General features: G+C 38.9%; 1 protein-coding gene across 3 annotated transcripts in view; it reads right to left on the bottom strand.

Moving 5' to 3' along the window:
- Window positions 1-21,941, bottom strand: part of POLR3D (RNA polymerase III subunit D) — a 536,125-nt gene that overhangs the window by 115,031 nt on the left and 399,153 nt on the right. For 2 of the 3 annotated variants that reach the window (XM_044082918.1, XM_044082917.1), the window contains exon 8: window positions 1,027-1,179. The exons of the other annotated variant lie outside the window; for it this stretch is intronic. In XM_044082918.1, coding sequence (XP_043938853.1) covers window positions 1,027-1,179 — 153 coding nt within the window. The remainder of the gene's footprint in view (window positions 1-1,026; window positions 1,180-21,941) is intronic. 3 annotated transcript variants of the gene reach the window in all.

Here is a 21,941-nt window from a genome sequence, read left to right as displayed (position 1 = left end):
CAGCATTTTAAAGAACCAGACCACAGAAATATCCACAATGCTTTCAAAGTCACCAACAGAATGTGTGGCTCGGGAAATGTTTTTGCACTGATGTGCAGTTTTTATCAGTAAAAAATACAGCATGCACTCTGTAAAGCACAAAGAATTAGTACTGCATTATTTTATATATGATTAAATTAGTTTCAACAGCACATAATGCTGTATGTGTAAATGTCTCATTCGGGCGTTGCACAGTAATTATTCAGTTATGTTGCATAGAAATGTTGCTGTCTAACCTCCCTGCACTCATCTAAGTTAGCAACTAGCTGTATAAATTAGTACAGTTCTCTCTTCAAATCCATATCACTTTTAAGTTTAAATTTTAAAGGGGGTCTTTACAACCCCTAACTGCTTGCTGCAAACCAGTATGCAAACCTCCTTTGACTGTGTACTTTCCTTTCAGCTACGAAAGCCTTGAGCTGCAACTGCTAAATCATTAATGAGGAGTTGCAGTTACAGTGAAAATTTAAAGCAGGATGGATAAAGTCAGACTGAATCGATACCTGGGTGCCACATTAAGTATTTCTTAGGTTTAGCAGACTTGTACATTTTTCTTTTAGCATAGATTAACTGCACTTTTCTGCTAGGAGTACAAGAGACATTTTTGAGAAATATAAGCAGTGGAAAAAAAATCTTAAAAAATGATGAGTCCCTTAACTTGGTGCAAGACGCAATGGGACTCAGCGCCAGTTTCTGAGATTTGAATATATTAAAAAGCCAGCAAAGCAGCACAATACAAGACATCTCTTGTAGTATAATGATTTTGAGGTTAGTTTCAAATTACCTGGCATATAACATGGTCACAGTTTTATTTATCCCTATCTAATCAAGGCCATGAACCTGCTATTCCTCTTACAAATGGCACAATGTCTAGGCTATCAGCTGCTAGTCGGAGAGATCAGGAATTATAAAGGAGAGGAACAAATGATCCAGACACAGAGTAATAAGTTAATACATTGTTCATCATAGTAATTTAAAAATTATAACCTGTAAAAATGAGCAAGGTGTTCCCATTGTGATATCCAGTGTAACTTGCCCCAGTACCAGCTGAACTTGGCCTGATTTGCGAATAAGCATTTTCCCAATCTGTCCCTCTGCAAGGTCAGAAAGAGTACATACATTTTCTGCAAATTTTGCTTCCTGTACAAGATTAAAAATATATATATATATGTTAATTTAACAGAAGGTGGAAGGACAGCTTAACAGTAAATACTGAACAAGAACAGATATAGAAAACATAATAGGCAAATAAGATAACAATGCAGTGATTTTACAGTGCACCTATTTATTTGCAGTTTTATGCAACCTTTCTTTCCATTTATTATCCCTTGGAATTGCTAGGCTAACCTGTACATCACCTCTTTCCCCGGAATGTTTTTTTTCAAAGCCTCATCATTTCTGTGTTTAAAAAACTCCTCTAAACCTTCTTTTCTAACTCAATTTTATTGAAAGATCTGAAAAACAGTTTTAACACAATTAATATATTTATAATTTAATAACAATCTGAATATGCATACAAAACACACTGGTGTATCACTCTAAACTTACTAGCATACAATACGCGCTGTTTAACTTATCACAAAGACAGCACCAAAAACCACTGCCATAGCCTCGTACATAGACAGCATCATGCTCTATGGCATCTCTACTCCCCCAACTGTAACCCAATCTATAATAATCCTGCCTACTACACCTTCCATTTTTTTGCTTACTTTATCTACATCATGTATTACCTGCCACTAAATATTTTGCTGGATCCATTCCTCATTGTTTAGCCTTTCTTCCACCCAGGGTCGGCATTTTCACTTCTGACCCATCATGATACAAACTGTAACATAATCCTTTCTCTCAATTCTCACCAAGCTCCCTCACCTTCTCTTCTAACACCTAGCAGGCAAACCCATCACGTATTTATAAGCCCAAGATTTCACATCCACCTTACCTATAACAGTACATGTTCAGAGAACAAACTGCCTTACTGGCATATGGTAAAGTGCCCTGCTACCCTCCCCTGGCAGTCTGTCAAAGCTTACAACTCCAACTGTCTATGAGCATGAAGAACCAATCACTTGGCAGGCCCAGGACAGCCCTTCACAATCACAGACAAAACCCTTTCTGTTTTCTAGGGTCTACAAGAAGAGCAAATCAAACACAAGCATTGTGAACACCTACTATTACATACCAAATTCCACATAAACACAGACACAAATACAACAAAAAGGAAGATGGTGGGAGGGTACTGCCAGTAAGGTAGTGTGTTCTACGAACATAGTATAGTTGTGAAAGTACTAACTACAATAGTAGAAATCCTATTTACTTATTTATATTTATGTATTTGGGTAATACCCATTTTCAGCAAAGACCCAGGAAGGAAAGCTCCACGTGTTTACATTGCAAGTTCCAGTTAAACAGAGTAAATACATTTCCATTTACATTTATACACAAAAAAGAGGTTATGTAGTTACCATAATGTTCCATCTGTAGTGTTGATTTTTCATCTCTCCTCACATGTGGGGTATGGATTCGAGCCCTCGGATCAGACTCGGCCATTAGCAAACTCATGGCAACCAAAAAGCTCTTGTGTACCACCTCCTACACACAATGCATCTTTTCACATTACCTCAGATCTTCCCATTAAGCCAGCCTTAAAGAAAAGGTGGGTCCAATATTGAATGTTGATTGGTCTGTTACTAGTTTAAATATACTGGTCGATTGTGTTTGTATTTGTCTGAGGAAGGGTAATGACCCGAAAGCGCTTACACTGTGTTTTGGGATATGCATATTTGTTTTCCTGCTGTAGTTTTTAGAATAAACGGTTTCCATTTTAATGGTATCTGCTTTTTTTCGTTTGGATTGTGGTTTGTATAAGCAGTTTACCTTGAGGGAGACCTTCTAGTTTATTTATTCGTTATCTCAGATCTTGTTTGTTATAATTATATTAGTAGGAAGAGAAGCATTAGAATTAACATACAGCCTTAAGTGAAGCAACTTCTGGAGTTCATCTGGAGAATGGGGGTTGGAGGGTGGGATTGTGAAGAGAGATGAAAAATCGACAATACAGATGTAACATTATGGTGAGTACATATCTTTTATCTGATATTGTCAAACTTTCATCTTCTCCTCGCATGTGGGACAGAGTGTCCAGCTACCTTTATCTAGGGTGGACTCACGGAAGAAAATTCCTCAGAACCACTGGACCAAAGGACGTCCTTCCCTGGAGACCAAATCTAATTTGTAATGGTTTGCCCAGGTGGCTGCTGTACAAATATCATCCAAGGAAGCAGTGGACTGAAAGACTGCAGATATGGCCATTGCTCTAGTAGAATGAGCTTGGATGGGGTTGCCAGGCTTCATGCCGTTTGAAGAATAAATAAAGCAGATACAACTAGAAAGCCACTTGGCTAAGGTAGTTTTGCTAACTGGTAGGCTTTTCCTAGGCCCTGTGAATGCAACAAAACAGTTTTGTCCTCCAAACCTGTATGGCTCTGTGTAAACAGAAATGTAACTGTTTATGGGCATCCAAAAGCTGCAGTATACATTCCCCTTTGTTACTAAAGTTAAGGAAATAAAAAAAACAAGTAATCTCTGTGGTATCCCCGAAGTCTTAAAACAACCCGCTACAGTGTAGCGGGTCCAAAAACAAAACAGTGCAAGAAACTTCTCTGTGTGGAAGATTTTCAGTCCATATATTTCTAGTTAATCACTGTACATTAATCAGATCAGACAATAGTAGTAGAAGTAGCAAACGTAAATTCTGGAGAAACATGAACTCATGTGGCAATTAAAGCTGAACTCTTTTAGGAAGCCTGGACTAAACTACTACTGTTCAATTAAAAGTGCACTGGAACTTAGAAAATTGCCACATTGTTTACATGACTAATTGCATTTTATTTTATTCTACAAATTGGTTTTAAATACCATTTTAAATCAGTTGAAATTTAAGTGTATACTTTGTTTCCATCATCATACATACATTTTTCTTATTTTTATTTTTTTCTGGTTCTTTTTTCCACTTTATTCAAAATGATATGTAATAACAATACTAATTATACAATTATATAGGTTTTTAGGGTTCTTGTACACAGACCTGAAGAAGTCTAGATGGACGAAAGCGATCTTTGTTAACAATAGGTTATGAAAATAGAAATTGATTTTTACATGCAAAATGTATATGTATATATTTATATATATATATATTTTGATTGCCAAATGAACTAAGGTTGATACATATCCAGCCATGTAGTATATTCTCTTGGATAAAATCACAGGCTTAATAATCTACTTAATAATTTGGTTAAATAACCACATCATTATATAATTGTATTTAAAGTACATAAGAGTTATATATTATTATGACAGCTACTAAGTAGGGCAGGACCAGCTCGAATGTCACACTAATGGGGGAAGGGATGTGAATTTAACATGTGCACCAATAACACTGTTTTACTGCACAATAAACCACTCCCATGCCTGATAAAAAGTATATATATATTTAGAAAGCTTGTGAGGAAATTATTACTCTATTTTTGTTTTACTTGGATCGCTTGCCTGTGTACTTAATAAAGAATTTTCGACTGGAAACAGACTGCCTGCCTTGCTTGGATTACTTTCGAATACTTAGTAATGCTGTACAATTATATATTTTCTATTACTTTTTGTTTTGACTTAAGACGAGTTTATGTTCGCTACTTCTACTACTATTGTCTGATCTGATCAATATCCAGTGATTAACTAGAAATATATGGACTGAAAATCTTCGGCACAGAAAAGTTAGGGAAATGCATTCCCCTCCGTTACTAAAGTTAGGGAAATGCATTCCCCTCCGTTACTAAAGTTAGGGAAATACATTCCCCTCCGTTACTAAAGTTAGGGAAATACATTCCCCTCCGTTACTAAAGTTAGGGAAATACATTCCCCTCCGTTACTAAAGTTAGGGAAATACATTCCCCTCCGTCACTACAGTTAGGGAAATACATTCCCCTTCATTACTAAAGTTAGGGAAATACATTCCCCTTCATTACTAAAGTTAGGGAAATACATTCCGCTTTATTACTAAAGTTAGGGAAATACATTCCCCTTCATTACTAAAGTTAGGGAAATACATTCCGCTTTATTACTAAAGTTAGGGAAATACATTCCGCTTCATTACTAAAGTTAGGGAAATACATTCCGCTTTATTACTAAAGTTAGGGAAATACATTCCCCTTCATTACTAAAGTTAGGGAAATACATCCCCCTTTGTTACTAAAGTTAGGGAAAAAGAGAGGAAAATGTATAGTCTGGTTAAGATTTGTTTGTGAAGCAATTTTGGGCAAAAAAGGAGGTGTTGGTATGCAATGAGACACTGTCCTTATGGAAAATTATACACGGATGTCCAGAAGATAGAGCCTGAAGTAATGAAATCAGTCTTGATGATGTGACAGCCACCAAAAAGAGTCTCTTCCATGAAAGATACTTAACATCACAAGTTGCTGCAGGTTCGAAGGGGGCTGAGTAATGAGTAGCAGAACCAGATTCAAATCCCAACGAGGAAAGGGTCCTTGTAAGGAGGTTTTAACAATAAGGTCCCATTTTAGAGGGCTTGGCAAAGTTTGTGGGAGTTCAAGAACAAACTGTCAAATCCAACATGGAAATCTGAAATGGCTGCTAAATGCACTTCAATGGCAGATGCCACTGCCCTATTATTTAAAAGGTGAACTAGGAAATATAAAATGAAACGAAAAAAGTCTGTGATGGGATCCATGCTGTGCCCAAAAAATAAATCTCTCTCACTTGCTCTTGTACAGTTTCTGAGTTGATGGCTTATGGGAAGACATCAATATATGACAGACCGGAGAGGACAGCATGGAAGTCAAACCAATAATAAATAAAACTCGGGCAACTGAACGTGCCAAAAATCAAAAGAAAGAATACAAGGTGAAGGATCAGATGAGAAGGCAAGAAATGAGGAAAATGCATAAATATAGCTGCCAGTATAGGAAACTCCTGGAAGAACCTCATGCTGATTAGGATCAAACACAGGAATGGTTAAGGAGAGGCAAGTTCAAATCAAAAGATGACAGGTTAATATTGGTGGCCCAAGATAGTGGACTATGCATACATTGATTTACAAAGTCCATTGAACATGTTTGAGAACAAACAAACGCAGGTTTGTAAACAGACAGGGAAACAGTCACGTCTTTTTGTTGGTTGTGACATACTAATGGCAGAGGGACTGTACACTGAAAGTCATAATAATATGGCAAGACTGTTGAACTGGGGATTGTGTAAACATTATGGTACTGAAGTAGCTGAAAAACCTAGAAACATGAACCACAAAGCATCACAGAAAACGAAGTCTACATGACATGGGATCACCCATTACCAACAGTTGAAAAGACAGATACGAGAAAACCAGATACAGTGATTCATAGAAAGAAGACAGAAATATTATTGATCACAACACCCAGTGACTGCAGTGTCTCGCGTACAGAGACACACACAGTCATAAAACATCAAGATCTGCAGGCAGACATGAGAGCAACGTGGAAGAACGATATCCAGACCGTTCCATTAGTAGTACGAGTAATGAGTCTTAAAAAAAAATAATCTACAGTCGTATTTAGATATGTTAACAAAACATGTAATGCCATACGAACTGCAGAAGGCGTCATTACTGGGCACATTACAGGTGCTATGAAGAGCACTTCTGGCTGACAAAGACTGAAACAATACTAATCTCATGAACTTTAATCGTAGTTTGACTTAGGAGTGGGGTCCATTCCCTTCATGGTAACAGAAACCCAGGAGACAAAAAAGGGGCCTAGTTTCTGGTGTGTAGATTTAATGGTGTGCTGTACATGCTAGTCATATCTGAGACCGTCATCTATTATAAATTTACTGCAAGTTACAATTTCAATGACAGTATTATTTGCAGATGACTTTATCGTAAAACTTTTTTTAAATTTGGCAAATTTTTGCGGTAAAAAGCACTGGTTTTGTTTTCTTGAGGTCGAGTAGGAGGTTAGATTCTTTGAACCAGGTTTAAAGACTTGAGAAAGATTTTGGGTAATGTCTTGGAGATTATTTATTGTTGAGGCTGCACATATTAAAGTTGAGTCGTCTGCACATTTAACTAAACTAGCATGGTGGAAGGAGGTGTGGAGGCCCCCCCCCAAAAAAAAATATCTATTAAATTTACACATATGACAAAGGCAATCTTACATTTATATAAATAAAAAACAAACAAAATGACACCATTTTAGTTACAGTTTACATCACAGACACCATTGAAACTAGTTGTAAACATTATATATTGTCAGTTATGCATTATATGGCTCATTCAAATTCTGCCTCTTAAACCTCATTCCTGGTCTGCATATATTGTTACCACAATTCCCATATTTTGCTATGCAGTTTGCTCCTTCCCTTAACTAAAGATCCCAGTTCCAGTTGTTTTCTCTGTTACTATATTCACTATTTCTAGTAAAGTTGGTCTAGACTTTGATTTCCATTTTCTAGTAACTGCTTTTTTGTCAGCCACCATAATTAGACTCAGCAAGGCTTTACTATGTCTAGGCAATTCCGATTCTGTGGCATAGCTAAAAAAAAATCCATCTCCCCAGCCAGTCCAATCCACTTACCCAGCATCTCTGACAGAGTGGTCCTGCAAGGAATCCCAAAAGTCTGCCAACTCATCAGACTTCCATAAAATATGTTCCCAGCTACCTCTTTCTTGCCCGTCACACCTCCAACATTTGCTATCCACCTGAGGAAAAATTCTTTGGAGTCTACTTGGGGCATAAAAATACCTACGGAAACACTTCCAGTTAAAGATCCTAAATCTTCCAGACTTTGTTGCATATTTGGGATATATACATACAGTGGATATAAAAAGTGCACACACCCCTGTTAAAATGCCAGGTTTTTGTGATATAAAAAACTTGTACAATTCCATTGAAAAAGAAACAAATCTGTTAGGGGGAAAAAAAACATAAAATAGACTGGTTACATAAGTGTGCACACCCTTAAACTAATACTTTGTTGAAGCACCTTTTGATTTAATTACAGCATTCAGTCTTCTTGGGTACACACCCCCATCAATTAAAGAGACTCTGATTAACCTCAAATAAAGTTCAGCTGTCCTAGTAGGATTTTCCTGACATTTACTCAGTTGCCTGCTACAGCAAAAGCCATGGTTTGCAGAGAGCTTACAGAGCATCAAAGGGATCTCATTGTTGAAAGGTATCAGTCAGAAGGGTACAAAAAATTTCCACAGCATTGGATATACCATGGAACACAGTGAAGACAGGAGAGGGGGCAGATGTGTCAGAGAGATAATACTGATTGTATAAAGAAGGAATTAAACTCTCTTAGATACACAGTCTGTCATACTGATGGTTTTTGGAGAGGGACTGGTGGTCTTCCCAGAGTGGAGTAGTTTTAGTGATGAACAAAAAACTTTTGGGTTGTTTTTATGTTCGTCTTGTAGGTTGGTTTAAGTATGTTTGCTTATGCTGTTCGACATGGAATTTTGCAAGGTTTACAAGATGTCTAAATTTCTGGAAGGCATTTTGAGTTCTATTGTTATACTCATTTTTCCAGGTTTTATCCCTTTTTATCACTTTTTTTTTTGCTTTTGTCAGCCATGGTGCAGGGTTGGACTTTACTCTTATTACATACTGGTGCTAGATTATTTAAGTTCTGTGAAGGAGTATCTAGTGGCATTGTTCTAAGTAGATTCTAGTTATATTGTTTTAGTGTTTCACTGAATATCTTTGCTGAAATCAGTTGTATTTCGTATTTGATTATAGATGCGTTTATCTTGGTTATGGTGAGTTCTAAAGGGATATGTTCGTATGTGGTCACTTATGTTATCTGAGAGGCAGCCTTCTGTCAGTTTGTCTGGTTTGTTTTTATGAATCCAGTCTAATGTAGAGCGTCTCACGGAAGTTTTATTGATTCTTGTAGGTGTGGTTATTAATTGTCTGAAGTTGTACAAGTCTATGGATTCAGTGGGGGTAGTGGAAATTGATTTGCCAGTCTATAGTTAAGTCTCCAAGTATTATAGCTTCATGGTTAATTTGTTGGGATATCCAATACAAGATGCTTTCAGCAGTTTCAATGTTATTCTCTGGTGGTATATAACTGCTGTTAAACATACAGTTTTCTATAGTTGATTTTTAGGAATGTCATTAGAAGTTCAGCATTGTTAAATGTGGGTACTTCCTGTGGAAGTAAGGTGACAGTTGGGGAATCTTTATTATAGGATGACTGCTGCACCAGTCTGTCATGCTACAGAACACTGTATCCTGGGGGTGACCTCATTATCCTTTCTGGTTTTGACCAGTTTCAGGAGCTATGACTACATCAGGAGTGTATATAACAAAGTAGGCATGTGTGTCATGGATTGTACTGCACATACTTCTTAAGATTCATACTTAGCAAGGCGAGTTTGGGTTCTGTTTTTGTTGAACTATATTAGGTGACTGGTTTATTTTGGGGTTGGAAGAGATGGTTTTATAAACAGTGGGACTTATTTTGGGGTGAATATCTCCATTAATATTTTGAACTGATATTTTACAGATGGAAGAGTGTGGCCAGTTATATTTTGGTCTCAGTTTGATATTGGATCATAAAAATGGATACACAGGTTTAAGATTTATAGATAAATAAATCATATATGGTTTATTTGTTTGCAGAGACGAGGTGTTGTGGAGAAAGACAGGCTATGTAGATGATGTTATTCGTTGTGAGGATTGGTTGCAGTCCTGAGTATATGAAGGAGGTGGACTTGATAATTGGTGATGAAAGCTAGTAGAGTGAGGAGAAATAGTAAAATAATCTGAGTAAGGGACATTTTATTTAACTTGGGTTTTATTTTTAGGATTAGAAAATGTTAGGAGGCTAGTTACAGGGGGGCAAGTATTAACAGAGTGCGTCTTGTATGGTAAATTAGAGTGGGTTTTACTATAGGGAGTAATTCTATGATTTTTTTTTGGATGGAACTGATGGTATTGGTTTGAGGAATATGTGGGTGATGCTACACAAGTATAAATGCAGACTAAGAGGGGGGGGTGGGCAGGAATTGTGGGTATGGGAGTTGAGTGAGTCTGACCATCAGCAAGGGTGAAGCAAGTTGAACATGTGGCAGAGACGTACAAATAATAATAAAAAAAAAATAATCAGTGACTGAACTTAAACAGCCACAAATCTGCTGAGAGAGATAAGTAAAAGGAAAAATGCAGTTTAAAAGGCCTCTGTGCTAGTAGATGAAATTCTTGACTTTGTTGCTCTAAGATACAGTTTTAGTAGGAGAGTTAGTCCAATATCACCTTGACCTGACTAATGGTGATACAGTAAAAATTGCACTTGACAGTTTGAACAACTGTGTAATGTAACAACGTTTCTATGGATTTTGAAATGCAAAGACCAAAGCCTACGCCAACCCCTACAGAACAGCAAAATGAGAAAAATTAAACCAAAAGGCAGGAGTAAAGCCCTGGAAAAATACTGGCTCAGAACAGAGTGGTTGCACAAGTGGAGAAATAAGCTTAAGGAAGGGAAACAGTGGACTGCCAAAAATAATAAATGGAGCACGGGAAAAGGAAAAGTACCAATGGGACTACTTTGATCTAAGAAAATGGAGCTGTTATAGTGGACAAACTTTTGTTTTAGGCTGCAATAATATTTATTATTTGCATAAACATATAGCTCACAGACTGGTCTTCAAACTGCAGCCTTCACTGTCACATACATATCTCTCTGCTTGCAGGGACACGTCCATACAAAAAAAGAGGGCGGCCTAATGGGCAAGGTGTTTGCCTTACAAACACAAGGTGCAGGGTTTGAGCCTCACAAGGGATAATTGGCTAGGCTGAAAATGGCTCGCAAGGGCAGTTAGCTTAATACTAACCTATGAACCTGTGAACCTATGAAAACAACACTAAAGAGACACTAGAGTGCACTGAGTCAATGTTGCTTCTGCACAAATACTAGCTCAGAGCTGAAAGTGGTTTAGCTGTCTCGGGCAAGAAGAAATAAAAAAGGAAGGGGGAAATCGGGGGGGACTTCCTTGAAGGCATGCAGTTCCACTAAAGAAAGATAGGAGAGTTTAAATAATAGCAGTAGCAAGTCTAGAAGAAGTGAAGAAAATACAAGAGAAAGAAATAGTTTGACTAACAGCAGAACAAATAAACTTCAGTGACTATTTAGGAAGTGAACAATAAAAGCTGACCAGCAAGACACCAGCGGAGGAGGGTTTACAAACTAGGACAATGAAGCACTTTTCTTCAGACTGGTCACTATGCAGGCTAAAATACACACAGAAGACTGGATACCCCTAACACTTACTTAAAGCACAAGGCCAGAGGTGATACACAGCTTGTCCTAAATAAATGGGTATATTGAGTGGACTTGGACTGCCTATTGGATGAGCCTGTTGTGAGTATGTTTAGGGATGTTTAAAGTGAACCTGTTGCAGAAAAAAAAATATTTAAGGTTCAGGAGAAATCCAATTAAATTACTATGGGATGAAGTAATCCTGTGGCAGCAGGTGTAAGTGTAGGGCTGGAGTGAAGATGGTCCTGGGTTCTAGTACAGTGTGTGCAAACCTTTGTTCCTGTGGGAGGTTGGCATAATGGTTTAAGTGCTTACCTTACAGACACAAGGTACAGGGCTTGTTTTACACATTGGGTAATAGGCTACGCTTAAAATAGCCCACAAGGGCAGTTAACCTAGTAATAAACTATGAGCCTACAGTAAAATTATATGAAACAAAACACTGCCACCAGTAAGTGCACTGAATTTGCAAGTGGATTCTTAATAAATTTGCTGTAATGGGGCCACTTGGCTTACCACCTTCAACAACAAATCCCCAGAAGGAAACAAAGTACTATTTTGTTAACACTTTTTGTTAACACACTAATACTCCCATTCTCAGCAATCTTATTAGCCAATACAAAAACCTAACAACCCTAAGAACTGCAAATAGGGTACTAGTATCTACCTTAAAATCCAACAACAAGTCTGGGGATTGCCTGTTCACTAACTCTGTTGGTAACACTTGGAACAAGCTTCCAAGTGAACTAACATTCCTCTCATCCACCCCACTGTTTAAAAAGCAACTAAAAATCTTCCTAAAATCACAATTGTTATGCCCTTGCACCAACCCAGACTGACACTATTCATCTCGCCTGACCACCTTTCCCAGCTGGTATACCTCCCCACTCTTTTGTTTTTCTCTCCATTAATCTACTGAAGAAACACTTCCTAGGGAAACAATATTAAAAAAAAAAAAAAAAAAAAATTTGTTTCTTGTATCTATTTTACAAAATGTTTTTAACTATAAATGACCATCAATGATGTTGTTATGATGTGATCACTATGTAATTTTTTTTTGTTTGTTTTTTATGTCTTGGAACTTTTCTCCCCAGGCCTCTGCTGAAAATGGACATATATCCAGTCAGACTATCCCGGTCAACAAATGTAAAATAAATAAAATAAAATAAGACCCTTATAAATTAAGTTCTGAAAAAACATTTAAAAAAACTAAGGCAGAAAATATAAAAATTTAATATAAAACACCCAGTAAGCACTTTTGTATCGAGATAAAACTTCTTCAGACAGAATGCATACAACAAAAGGGTCTATATTATTTCTTTGACAGCTTAGGTTGCCTAATTCTTAAGTGTCGACTTTCAAAATCGTGAAGGGCCATATACGCAAATTCTTTCCTCGGGAAAGAATTCGCTAGGCAGTATGGAAATGAAATTAACTTTTCAACTAAAATATAGTGGGGAGCTTTGCCCCCCCCCCACACCCCCTAACGAAATATACCAACTCCGAGATCGCTCTACATTGGAGAAAGGGCAAATCCCCAATAACGGCCAAACAAATTCTTTCCTGAAGAAAGAATTTGTGTATATGGCCGTTTACGATTTTGAAACTTCGACGCTTAGGTGTCTATCATTGAGTATTCGACAACCTAAGCTGTCGAAGAAATAATACAGACCCCCAACAAAAACAAGCTTTTGCACAAATCACAATCACATGATTTAATAGGCTAATGTTCGATTCTCTTACATTTAAATAAACTTTAAAATTCTCTTTATCATGAAGTTCTGGAGAGTCACAGGCATCCAATTTCATTTGCCAGCAATACTCTTTCCAGTCTAATTTAATCATTCTGCATCAGATCTGTTGATAAAACTGTTAACAATCTAGAACAATAAACTGAAATGAAATTTTACATCCCTCATCTCTACATAAAAGCTCTTACTGGATGTTGTTTTATATTACATTTTTATATTTTCAGTCTTACTTTTTTAGCCATTTTTTTCAGTAGTTATATATTATTTTTATGTCTTGTTTTTCTGCTTTTTTTTTTTTTGGTTTACCCTTACAAATTAAAGGCATACATTTTTCAAAATGCAGCTTTTTAGCACAAGAACAACAAAGGAACACTGAAAATTTTAAGGATAACACAGGGAAAAAAATTGCAAAAACAGCTACAAATATCGCTTCAAACTGAACAGAAGTTTTAAGAAGCACTTACATTAACTTACGTAAACTCTTTTTGGCAACAGAGGGACTTCATAGTGCTATGAGACCTCTCCAGTTAGATTACCTTTCTCGCTTATGTAATACCAGTTGTAGACAGTCATGCTAATAAAATAAGCATTCAGTCCTTATGAAACACAGTGGAATTATAACAAATACTAGAACCCATTACAAGAATTGCTGACACAAATCATCTAAAGTACAAACAATAGTTGCAAGTCATACTGAGTAGAAGGTAATTCTACAGGTAGAAATTACGTTCAGCAACAATTTCTGCAAAGCACCAGCTAGATAAACAAAAATCAGTTGGTAAAGTAAATTAAATTAATTTAAATTAAAATAATCATACTCATCACTGTTGCAGTTTTCCAAACTAGTGGGATATTAGTGCTGACGTCCAGCTGGGTATCAAAACTTAACCTTCCCTAGGTCGTACGTCCAACATGTGACCTCAGCTATTAAGTGTAGGGGTATATAAGCAAACGAACATATGTGCATAGATCCTCACACTACCTCTAAGCCAGCAGCCTGAAGAGCACTGAAAGCGACTGTTCAGCTAGGAGGAGCCAAGCATGAAGTGGTAAGAAGCCTCCTCTGTCCATGGCTCTCATCTACAGGTTAGAAAAAGGGTTTATATAACCAACTCAGAGGGAAAGTAGGGTGGGAAAGAATACGGAAACCGTGATTAGTAGAACATCTACTGTTATGGCAAGTTTTTATACACTTGGACTATGTCCTGACTAAACTCACTGTTGCAGCTTTCCAAACAAATGGATGATTCCCAGAGTTGAAGAGAATGCAACGGGGCTGGCAAGTTGATAAAGGAACTGACAGAGGCCAGAGAGGACTGGCCTAGCAAAGGCAGCTCTGGATCTTGAAAATTCATGACTCTTGCAGTGGACAGTTAAGGTATATACAGAAGAGGTGGCATTTTCCACTATTTCCCTAACATACACTCCTTTGTAGGAGGCCCCCAAAAGATACTACTGGGCATGATGGCAAGGGTTTGCCATGCAGAGAGGAACTAAAGGAGACGGAATTAAGAGATCCAGGTTGCGATGGTTTGCTTAGATACTGGCTGGCCTAGCTTTGACTTCATGAATGAGACAAACAGTTGATCAGACTAAAGAATAGATTTGGTCTTGTAAACTCCAGCTGTCTGTGAACATCTACAGAATGTAGGAACCTTTCTTGATGAGTCTGTGGGTGGGGACAAAAGTAGGGCAACTGATGGCCTGGTTGAGAGACAGCTTGTTCACTACTTTTGGCAGAAGGAGAGTTAGCACTCAGGATCACCCTGTCATTGTGAAAAATAAAGGTGGAATGGCCATGACTTCTTGTAGCTTAGACTCTCCAAACTGAAATGACAGCTAAAAGCAGAATAGTCTTCTAGGTGTAGAAGGTGAGATTTGCTGAGGTCGCTGGTGAACTAAGGCAGGGTAAACTTTTCCAGCCATAAAGCTGAGGTTGCAAGGAAGGGGTACCAGCATCCTCAGTGGTCTAAGATGCATAATAACTTTAAGGAATTATTAGACCTCAGGTCCGGACTTAACTGGAGGGCTTAGGAGCAGACAAGAACAGGTTGCTGACAAGTGGGCTTTGACAGAGGAATAGGCCAGGGCTATAGCCATGGGTTCACACATGTATTTTTAGGATGGAAGGTACCTCTAATCTGTCGGGGCCCTGGTTATTCCTATGGCATCAAAAAGAATATCTCTTTAATTTGGCTATATAGGATTTGCTAGTGGTTGGCCTCCTTGCTTCTTAGAGAATATAGAGTCTTCTGAAAAATGGTACCTGAAAAGAATCAGAACCCTATCATTCTCAAGCTTAGGTTAAAGGACGGAAGAGGTTGGGATGCAGTAATAATCCTTTCTGCTGAGTGATGAGGGCCACCTTGTGTGGCAGTTTTCAGTGTTTGTGCTTGGCTACATGAAAAATGAGAGGGAACCTTTGGTTAAAAAGTTACTACTGATTGTTTGGAATCTTTTAATTCAAGTAAAACGTTAAACCTTAAAGAAAATAATTAAAAAAATGTAACACCAATTTCTAGATACAAACAAAATACACTTGACTAATTATCTTTCAGCTGGATACAATGTAAATAAAAATAACTGGTTAACTATACAAATGTTGAGATAATTTATTAATAAAATAAAAATGGTGCTAAATATGAATACAAATCCCTTACCTAAGATATTTATTTTCTTTTGTATTAATAGTGTTGACACAAAATAAATCCAGTCAGTAATATACAAGACTTTAAGGGCTGATTGCTTAGCTTTTGATTCGTACTTTTGGAACTATTCAACGAAAGTTAACAATGATAATAATAATAATCCTCTTAAAATCCTCCAAAGCTAGTTACGAAAACAAAATTTCCACGGATTCTAAAGACAACCACAAAGCATTCTATAGCTATGTCAAGAATCTCAATGGCAACACTCAGATCTGCTGTGAGTTACAGCACAATGGCACTAAATATACAGAACCAACTGATATTGCCAACATCCTGGCAAAATAGGTTCAGTGCTAACTTTACCTCCCTCTCACCCCCTAAACGGCCCATCTTTATACCGGAAGAATGCAAAGTTCCTGTAATCACTGCTGCACAGGTAAAAAAAAACACACTCTCCAAAGCCAAGAACACAGCATCCATGGGACCTGACAACATCCCAGGCTGCGTTCTACATTAACTACAGAACGAACTGGCACCCCACCCATGTACCATGTTCAGTCATAGCCTCACCTTAGACTTTGTGCCCACTGAATGGCGCACAGCAATAGTTATCCCACTCCACAAAGGGGGAGCCACCACAGACCCCGGGAACTACCACCCCACTAGCTGGATGAGCCTGGTCTGCAAGGCTACGGAACGTATCAACACGGAACTTATAAACAATGACAAGGACCCTACCCAGTTCACGTTTGTAAAAGGCAGAGCACGTCTCCTAAACCTGACAGACTTCTTTGAAGCAGTCACCAAAGCCGCAGATGAGGATAAGGTGGTTCACACAGCCTACCTAGATCTCGCCAAGGCTTTCGACACTATCCCCCACTCTGGAATTACAGATAAACTCACTAAACTAGGTATAAATCCCTATGTCACAAGATGGGTTGCCAACTGGCTCACTGACAGAATCCACACTGTTAAAGTAGCAGACTCTATATCCAACTTCAGATCAGTGACAAGTGGAGTACCACAGGGTTCAGCCCTAGGTCCTCTCCTGTTTGGTATCTACTTCTCTGAAGTACAGGCTAACACAGAAGGTCTTTGACCAACAAAGTTCGCATATGACTGCAAACTAGCAGCCATAATCTAAACTCCTAACAATGTGGACATCCTACAAAAGGGCCTCACTAAGACAGATGCCTGGTGTCAAAGCCATGTCAAAAGTACATTGTCATCCCTTTTGGTAAAAACTCTGTACCCATGAACTACCACATAGGCGGTAGTCTACTTTATACCGAAAGTGTGATAAGAGACCTTGGGTCACAGGTGGACAGTAGTCGCTCCTTTGATAATCACATTACCACAGTAGTCAGGAAATACTTCCATGTGGCACACCTCATCACAAAAGGTTTCTCTTCCAGGAAAAAAAGAGTTCATTGTTCCCCTCTACTCATCACTCATTAAACCCATTATAGAGTACAACACCCCTTTTGGTATGTACCTCAAGACATCTACAACTGGAAAGGCCACAGAAATACCTCACAAAGAGGATTACCAGCCTCAAACAGATGCCCTACGCAGACTGTCTCAAAAACTTCCAGCTTTACTCCATCACATATTGCCTACTCAGAGGTGATCTCTGCCTAACATACAAAGCTATGTCAAACCCAGAGCTGTTGGACATGCTCCACTTACAGAAATCCCAATCCCTCTGAGCTACACGCTCTAAGGAACTAAACCTTGTCACCACAATAAACAGAACATGCTGGAGGGATAGATTCCTGTCCCAAAGACTTCCCATACTGTGGAATAAACTACCTATCTACATCAAACAAAGCTCCTCAATAACACAAGAAAATTCTTGATGATTAGATGGGAGATAGGAAATTCACCCCGGGGATCACTTCTGTGGGTCTGCTTGGCAGGGGCACAGGAAAATTATTTTCTTGGATGGCTAAAGACAAGGTACCATTTGGCTAGGCTTATATAGGCCCTAGGGCCAATAGCCTAGTACCTACCTATGAAATATTCTCAACAGATAAAAAAATATACATTTGAAACCTATAAATACCACCTCATCTCTTTATTGGAAATTTTTTAAGTGAAAGTATTTACACAGATGATGCTTTTAACACCACATAAAATTGCTTTGATATATAAAAAGGCAGAAGCGAAATGTTGGAGATGTTGCGAGACTTTAGATGCCGATTGGATACACATGATTACTGAATGTAGGGTGGTAGTACAATTTTGGAGAGATTTTAATAATTTTGTCAAGGCTTTGTGGTCTGACCATTGTAATATTACTTTTCCTTTAATCTTTTTCAATGTTCCAATTCCAGGTAAGATTCCAAAATTGCAAGTGCCTCTCCTTTGGTCAATCTTGGGCATTGCTAGAAAAGTGAATACAATGAATTTGAAAAGTGAAAGCATTCTTTCATTTAATGACTTTGGTACACCGTTTTTTGCCTAGCTTATAAAGAATTACGAACTATTTACAACAGAACATCAAATATAACACACAAATACATATCTTGGTAAAAACTCAAGGACTTATTAACAATTACTAATGGTGTTGTATAATTCCTATATAAATGCTATTATGGACGTTGTACACAGTTCTATTATTGTTTCTTGTTATGCATTGTTAATTTTTATGGCAAATTTTTATGGATGTAAAATCAAATAAAATGTTTTTACGGAAAAAAAAGGGGGGGGGGGTATCAATGCGGTAGTGGCCAAAAAGAGATGACTAGTAAGAGTTCTGTTCTTCCTTTTTGGATCTTTAACACAATCCTTGGAATAAGTGGTAGTGGGAAAATGGCACAGAGCAAGTTCCCTGTACTGAAAAGAGAAAGCAGCTGTCCTCCAGGCAGACGGGCAAGGGTTCCTAGTGCAAAAGAGGGAAAGTTGTTTGTTTCTCTTCGACGCAAACAGGTCGAACTAAGGTGCCCCCCAAAGATGAAGCCACGTCCAGGAAGACTTGTCTGCTCCTGGTCCATTCACAAAAGTCGCATATGCCCTTCTTAATGCGTCTCCTAACACGCACTGTCCTGTGATAGGATGCTTATGGCGAGTAGGGACGTGCTTTTCTTAGTGGCAAGGTACAGGCATTTTGTGCTAATCTGCACAGTTGGTATGATCTGTTGCCTCCTTGCTTGTTTATGTAACACATGATTGTTGTGTGCAGAGGACCTGGCTTCCAGGTATGAGAGAAGACCTTAAGAGCTTGGATAAGGGTCCTCTTCAAGCACTCCCCACACACACACAGTTTGTCCAAGGCACATGTGTATATCTCCTGAACTGGGACTGGTGGGGAGAAGGGGAGTCCCAAGTTGAGTTTTACCTGATCCAACTACCATGAGAGTTCCTTTCTGAGGCAAGGTGTGAGGAGGATCAGTGTCTAGAGTATGAGTGTTTCAAGTACCACTCAATTTTCCTCATATGCTGTCTGGCCAGAGGGAGCACTGGGATAGTAGTAGTCATAAATCCCACAGCTCTTAGGACTTCCCTGGCCAAGCCATCAACCGAGGGAGGGAAAGCTGTGAAAACAACCTGTAAGACTACGCACTTTTTACTGAAGCAAGCCTGCAACTCTCTGGTGTCCAGTCTGCAGTCCAGAAACACTAAGTGTTGTGTGGGCTGGAGGGAGGATTGTTTGTTGCGGACAGTGAATCCCAACTGCAGAAGTAGGTTGAGGGTAAACTGGAGATGCTGTGGCAAGATCTGTGGCAAGGTAACTTTGATTAGCATATCATTCAAACAGGAAAGAATCTCAATTCCCTTATTTCAGTAGAACACTATCACTAATGTTAGACACTTTGTGAAAATTATTGAGGATGTGGAGAGCCCAAAAGGCAAAGCAGTAAGAAAGTGACATGAGCCAGTACAGAACCTGAGGAATCTCCTGCTTGCAAGAGATTGGTACATGTAGGTAGGCATCCCTTAGATTCAATGATGCTAGGTATGCCTGAGGAAGTATGAATTGCAGCAGTGTGTACAGTTGAGTATTTTGGAGGTTAGCATTTTTAAGAAAGTGTTCAGCAGACAGACATCCAATATGGGCCTCCACTGCCAATTTTTGTTGGAGCTATGAAGAGTCTGGAGTAAAGACCCATTCATACAAATTCTATGGGTACTGGTGGTATAGGGCCTTGTGCCTACAGTTCAAGTATGAGTAGTGGAAGATGGATTTGGCTGTTGGGAGGGGGGAGTATACCACTCATAGTGGAGAATTTTGTTACAGGCCATGGCATAACCCTATTTTAATATGGAAATCATCCAGTGATCTGTGGTGACCTTCTCCCAGCTTGAGACTGACTGAATAAGCCTTTTAGAGCAGGGCAGGTCTGAGGTGTTAGGGGATATTCATTTGTAGACAGTCACAGAGATTTTTATCCAAAGGGAGGCCCTCCCATATGTGGGATCACTGTGTGGCTTCTCTGGAAATCTCTTTCTGGGAGCCTTCTTGTATTTTTGAATGGGTCTGGAATGTAACAGGGTACTGCAGGACATGTGAACAGTGCCAAAAGATAGGCAAGGCAAGTGACAAGGTCATAGCTCCTTTGATACCTTTGCCTGTGACTGAGGAGCCATTTCAGAAAGTAGCTATGGATACTGTGGGGCCTCTGAGTACCCCAAGTTCCACAGGGAGGAAGAAGATCCTTGTGGTAGGAGATTATGCTATCAGATTGCCTGAGGCGGAGGCCCGGTCCACCACTGAGGCAGAAAAGGTGGCAAATGTTTTTCTACAGATTTTCAGTAGGGTAGGTTTCCCAAAAGAAATACTCACTGTCAGAGATGCCAATTTTATGTCAGACCCACTGGCTTGTCTGTGGGAATGCTGTAGGGTGAAGCACCTAAAGACCACTCCCTGCCATTCGCAGACTAATGGTCTTGTGGAGAGGTTAAACTCTACACTAAAGACCATGCTTACAGGCATTTGCAGACCAGCTCAAGAGGGAGTGGGACAAATATTTACCCCATCAGTTTTCTTACAGAGTCCAGGAATCCACCGTTTTTTCACCCTTTGAGTTGCTGTATAGACATAGGGTGAAGGAACCTCTAGATCTGATATGGAATGAGTGAGAGGGTGAGTGTGAATCCCACAAGTAGTTCGTTGTGGCATATGTCCTAAATCTCAGGCTAAGGCTCATGAAACACATGGGCTTGGCCCAGGAGAACCTGGCAGAAGCTCAGCAGCATTAAAAGGTCTGGTATGACAGGAATGCTCGAGCTAGAGAGTACGCTGTAGGACAGCAGGTTATGGTTCTCATTCCTGTCAAACACAACAAGCTACAGGCAGCTTGGGCGAGATCCTACATTGTGATAAGAAAGGTCAGTGATGTTATATCTACATGGTAGAACTGCTAGGCAGGGGAACATTGTACCATGTTAGATGATGAAACCTTACCATGATAGAGAGGTCCTTGTGCCGAGTATTTGCAGTGGATGGCAGGAGGAGTCTGAGGGGGAATCTGGTGACTGATCTCCAAGGGTCACTTGAAAAACTAGCTTGAGTTTTCAAGGGAGGAAGAAATGTGACAAAGGGGATAGTGCCAGCTCAGCTATCTGGAATTTTGTAAATAATTCTATCATTTGTGAATATCAATATGATTCATATAGGATGTTTGTGTTACAAATGTATTAGAATTGTATGTCATGCAATATGGTTTGTACAGATGTGTGCTGAAGAGGTATTTTACAAAGTAATGTTTAAAGATGAGTCCACAGTGTGCCCTGCTGGAAGAAAACAGAAATGTACATGCGCTACTGTAGGTTCATAGGTTCATAGGTTAGTACTAAGCTAACTGCCCTTGCAAGCCATTTTAAGCCTAGCCAATTATCCCTTGTGAGACTCAAACCCTGCACCTTGTGTTTGTAAGGCAAACACCTTAACCATTAGGCCATCCTCCCAACTGTTTAAATGTATACTTTTAACAATGGAAACTGGAATACAGGAGGCTAACTTCAGAAAAATAGCTGAAATTAAATTACTTTATGGCAGCAAGGAAACACAATGTCTAAAACTAGGAGGCTTTCTGTATGGTCTTGGAAATGTTTGTTTTAGGACTTCCACAATTTGTCAAAGATCTGAGGAAAAGCCCTTGTCTACTTATTTTCACAGGTAGATGCCAAATGCTACCAGCTGCAGCAGTGGGGGGGTTTCACCTGGGATAGAGTCACATGG

Source organism: Protopterus annectens, chromosome 9.part0 (assembly GCF_019279795.1).
Source record: "Protopterus annectens isolate FY-2018-M chromosome 9.part0, PAN1.0, whole genome shotgun sequence".
Taxonomy (NCBI): Eukaryota; Metazoa; Chordata; order Ceratodontiformes; family Protopteridae; genus Protopterus; species Protopterus annectens.
The sequence above is the reverse complement of the archived record's forward strand: the minus strand, read 5'-3'. Positions and strand labels throughout refer to the sequence as shown.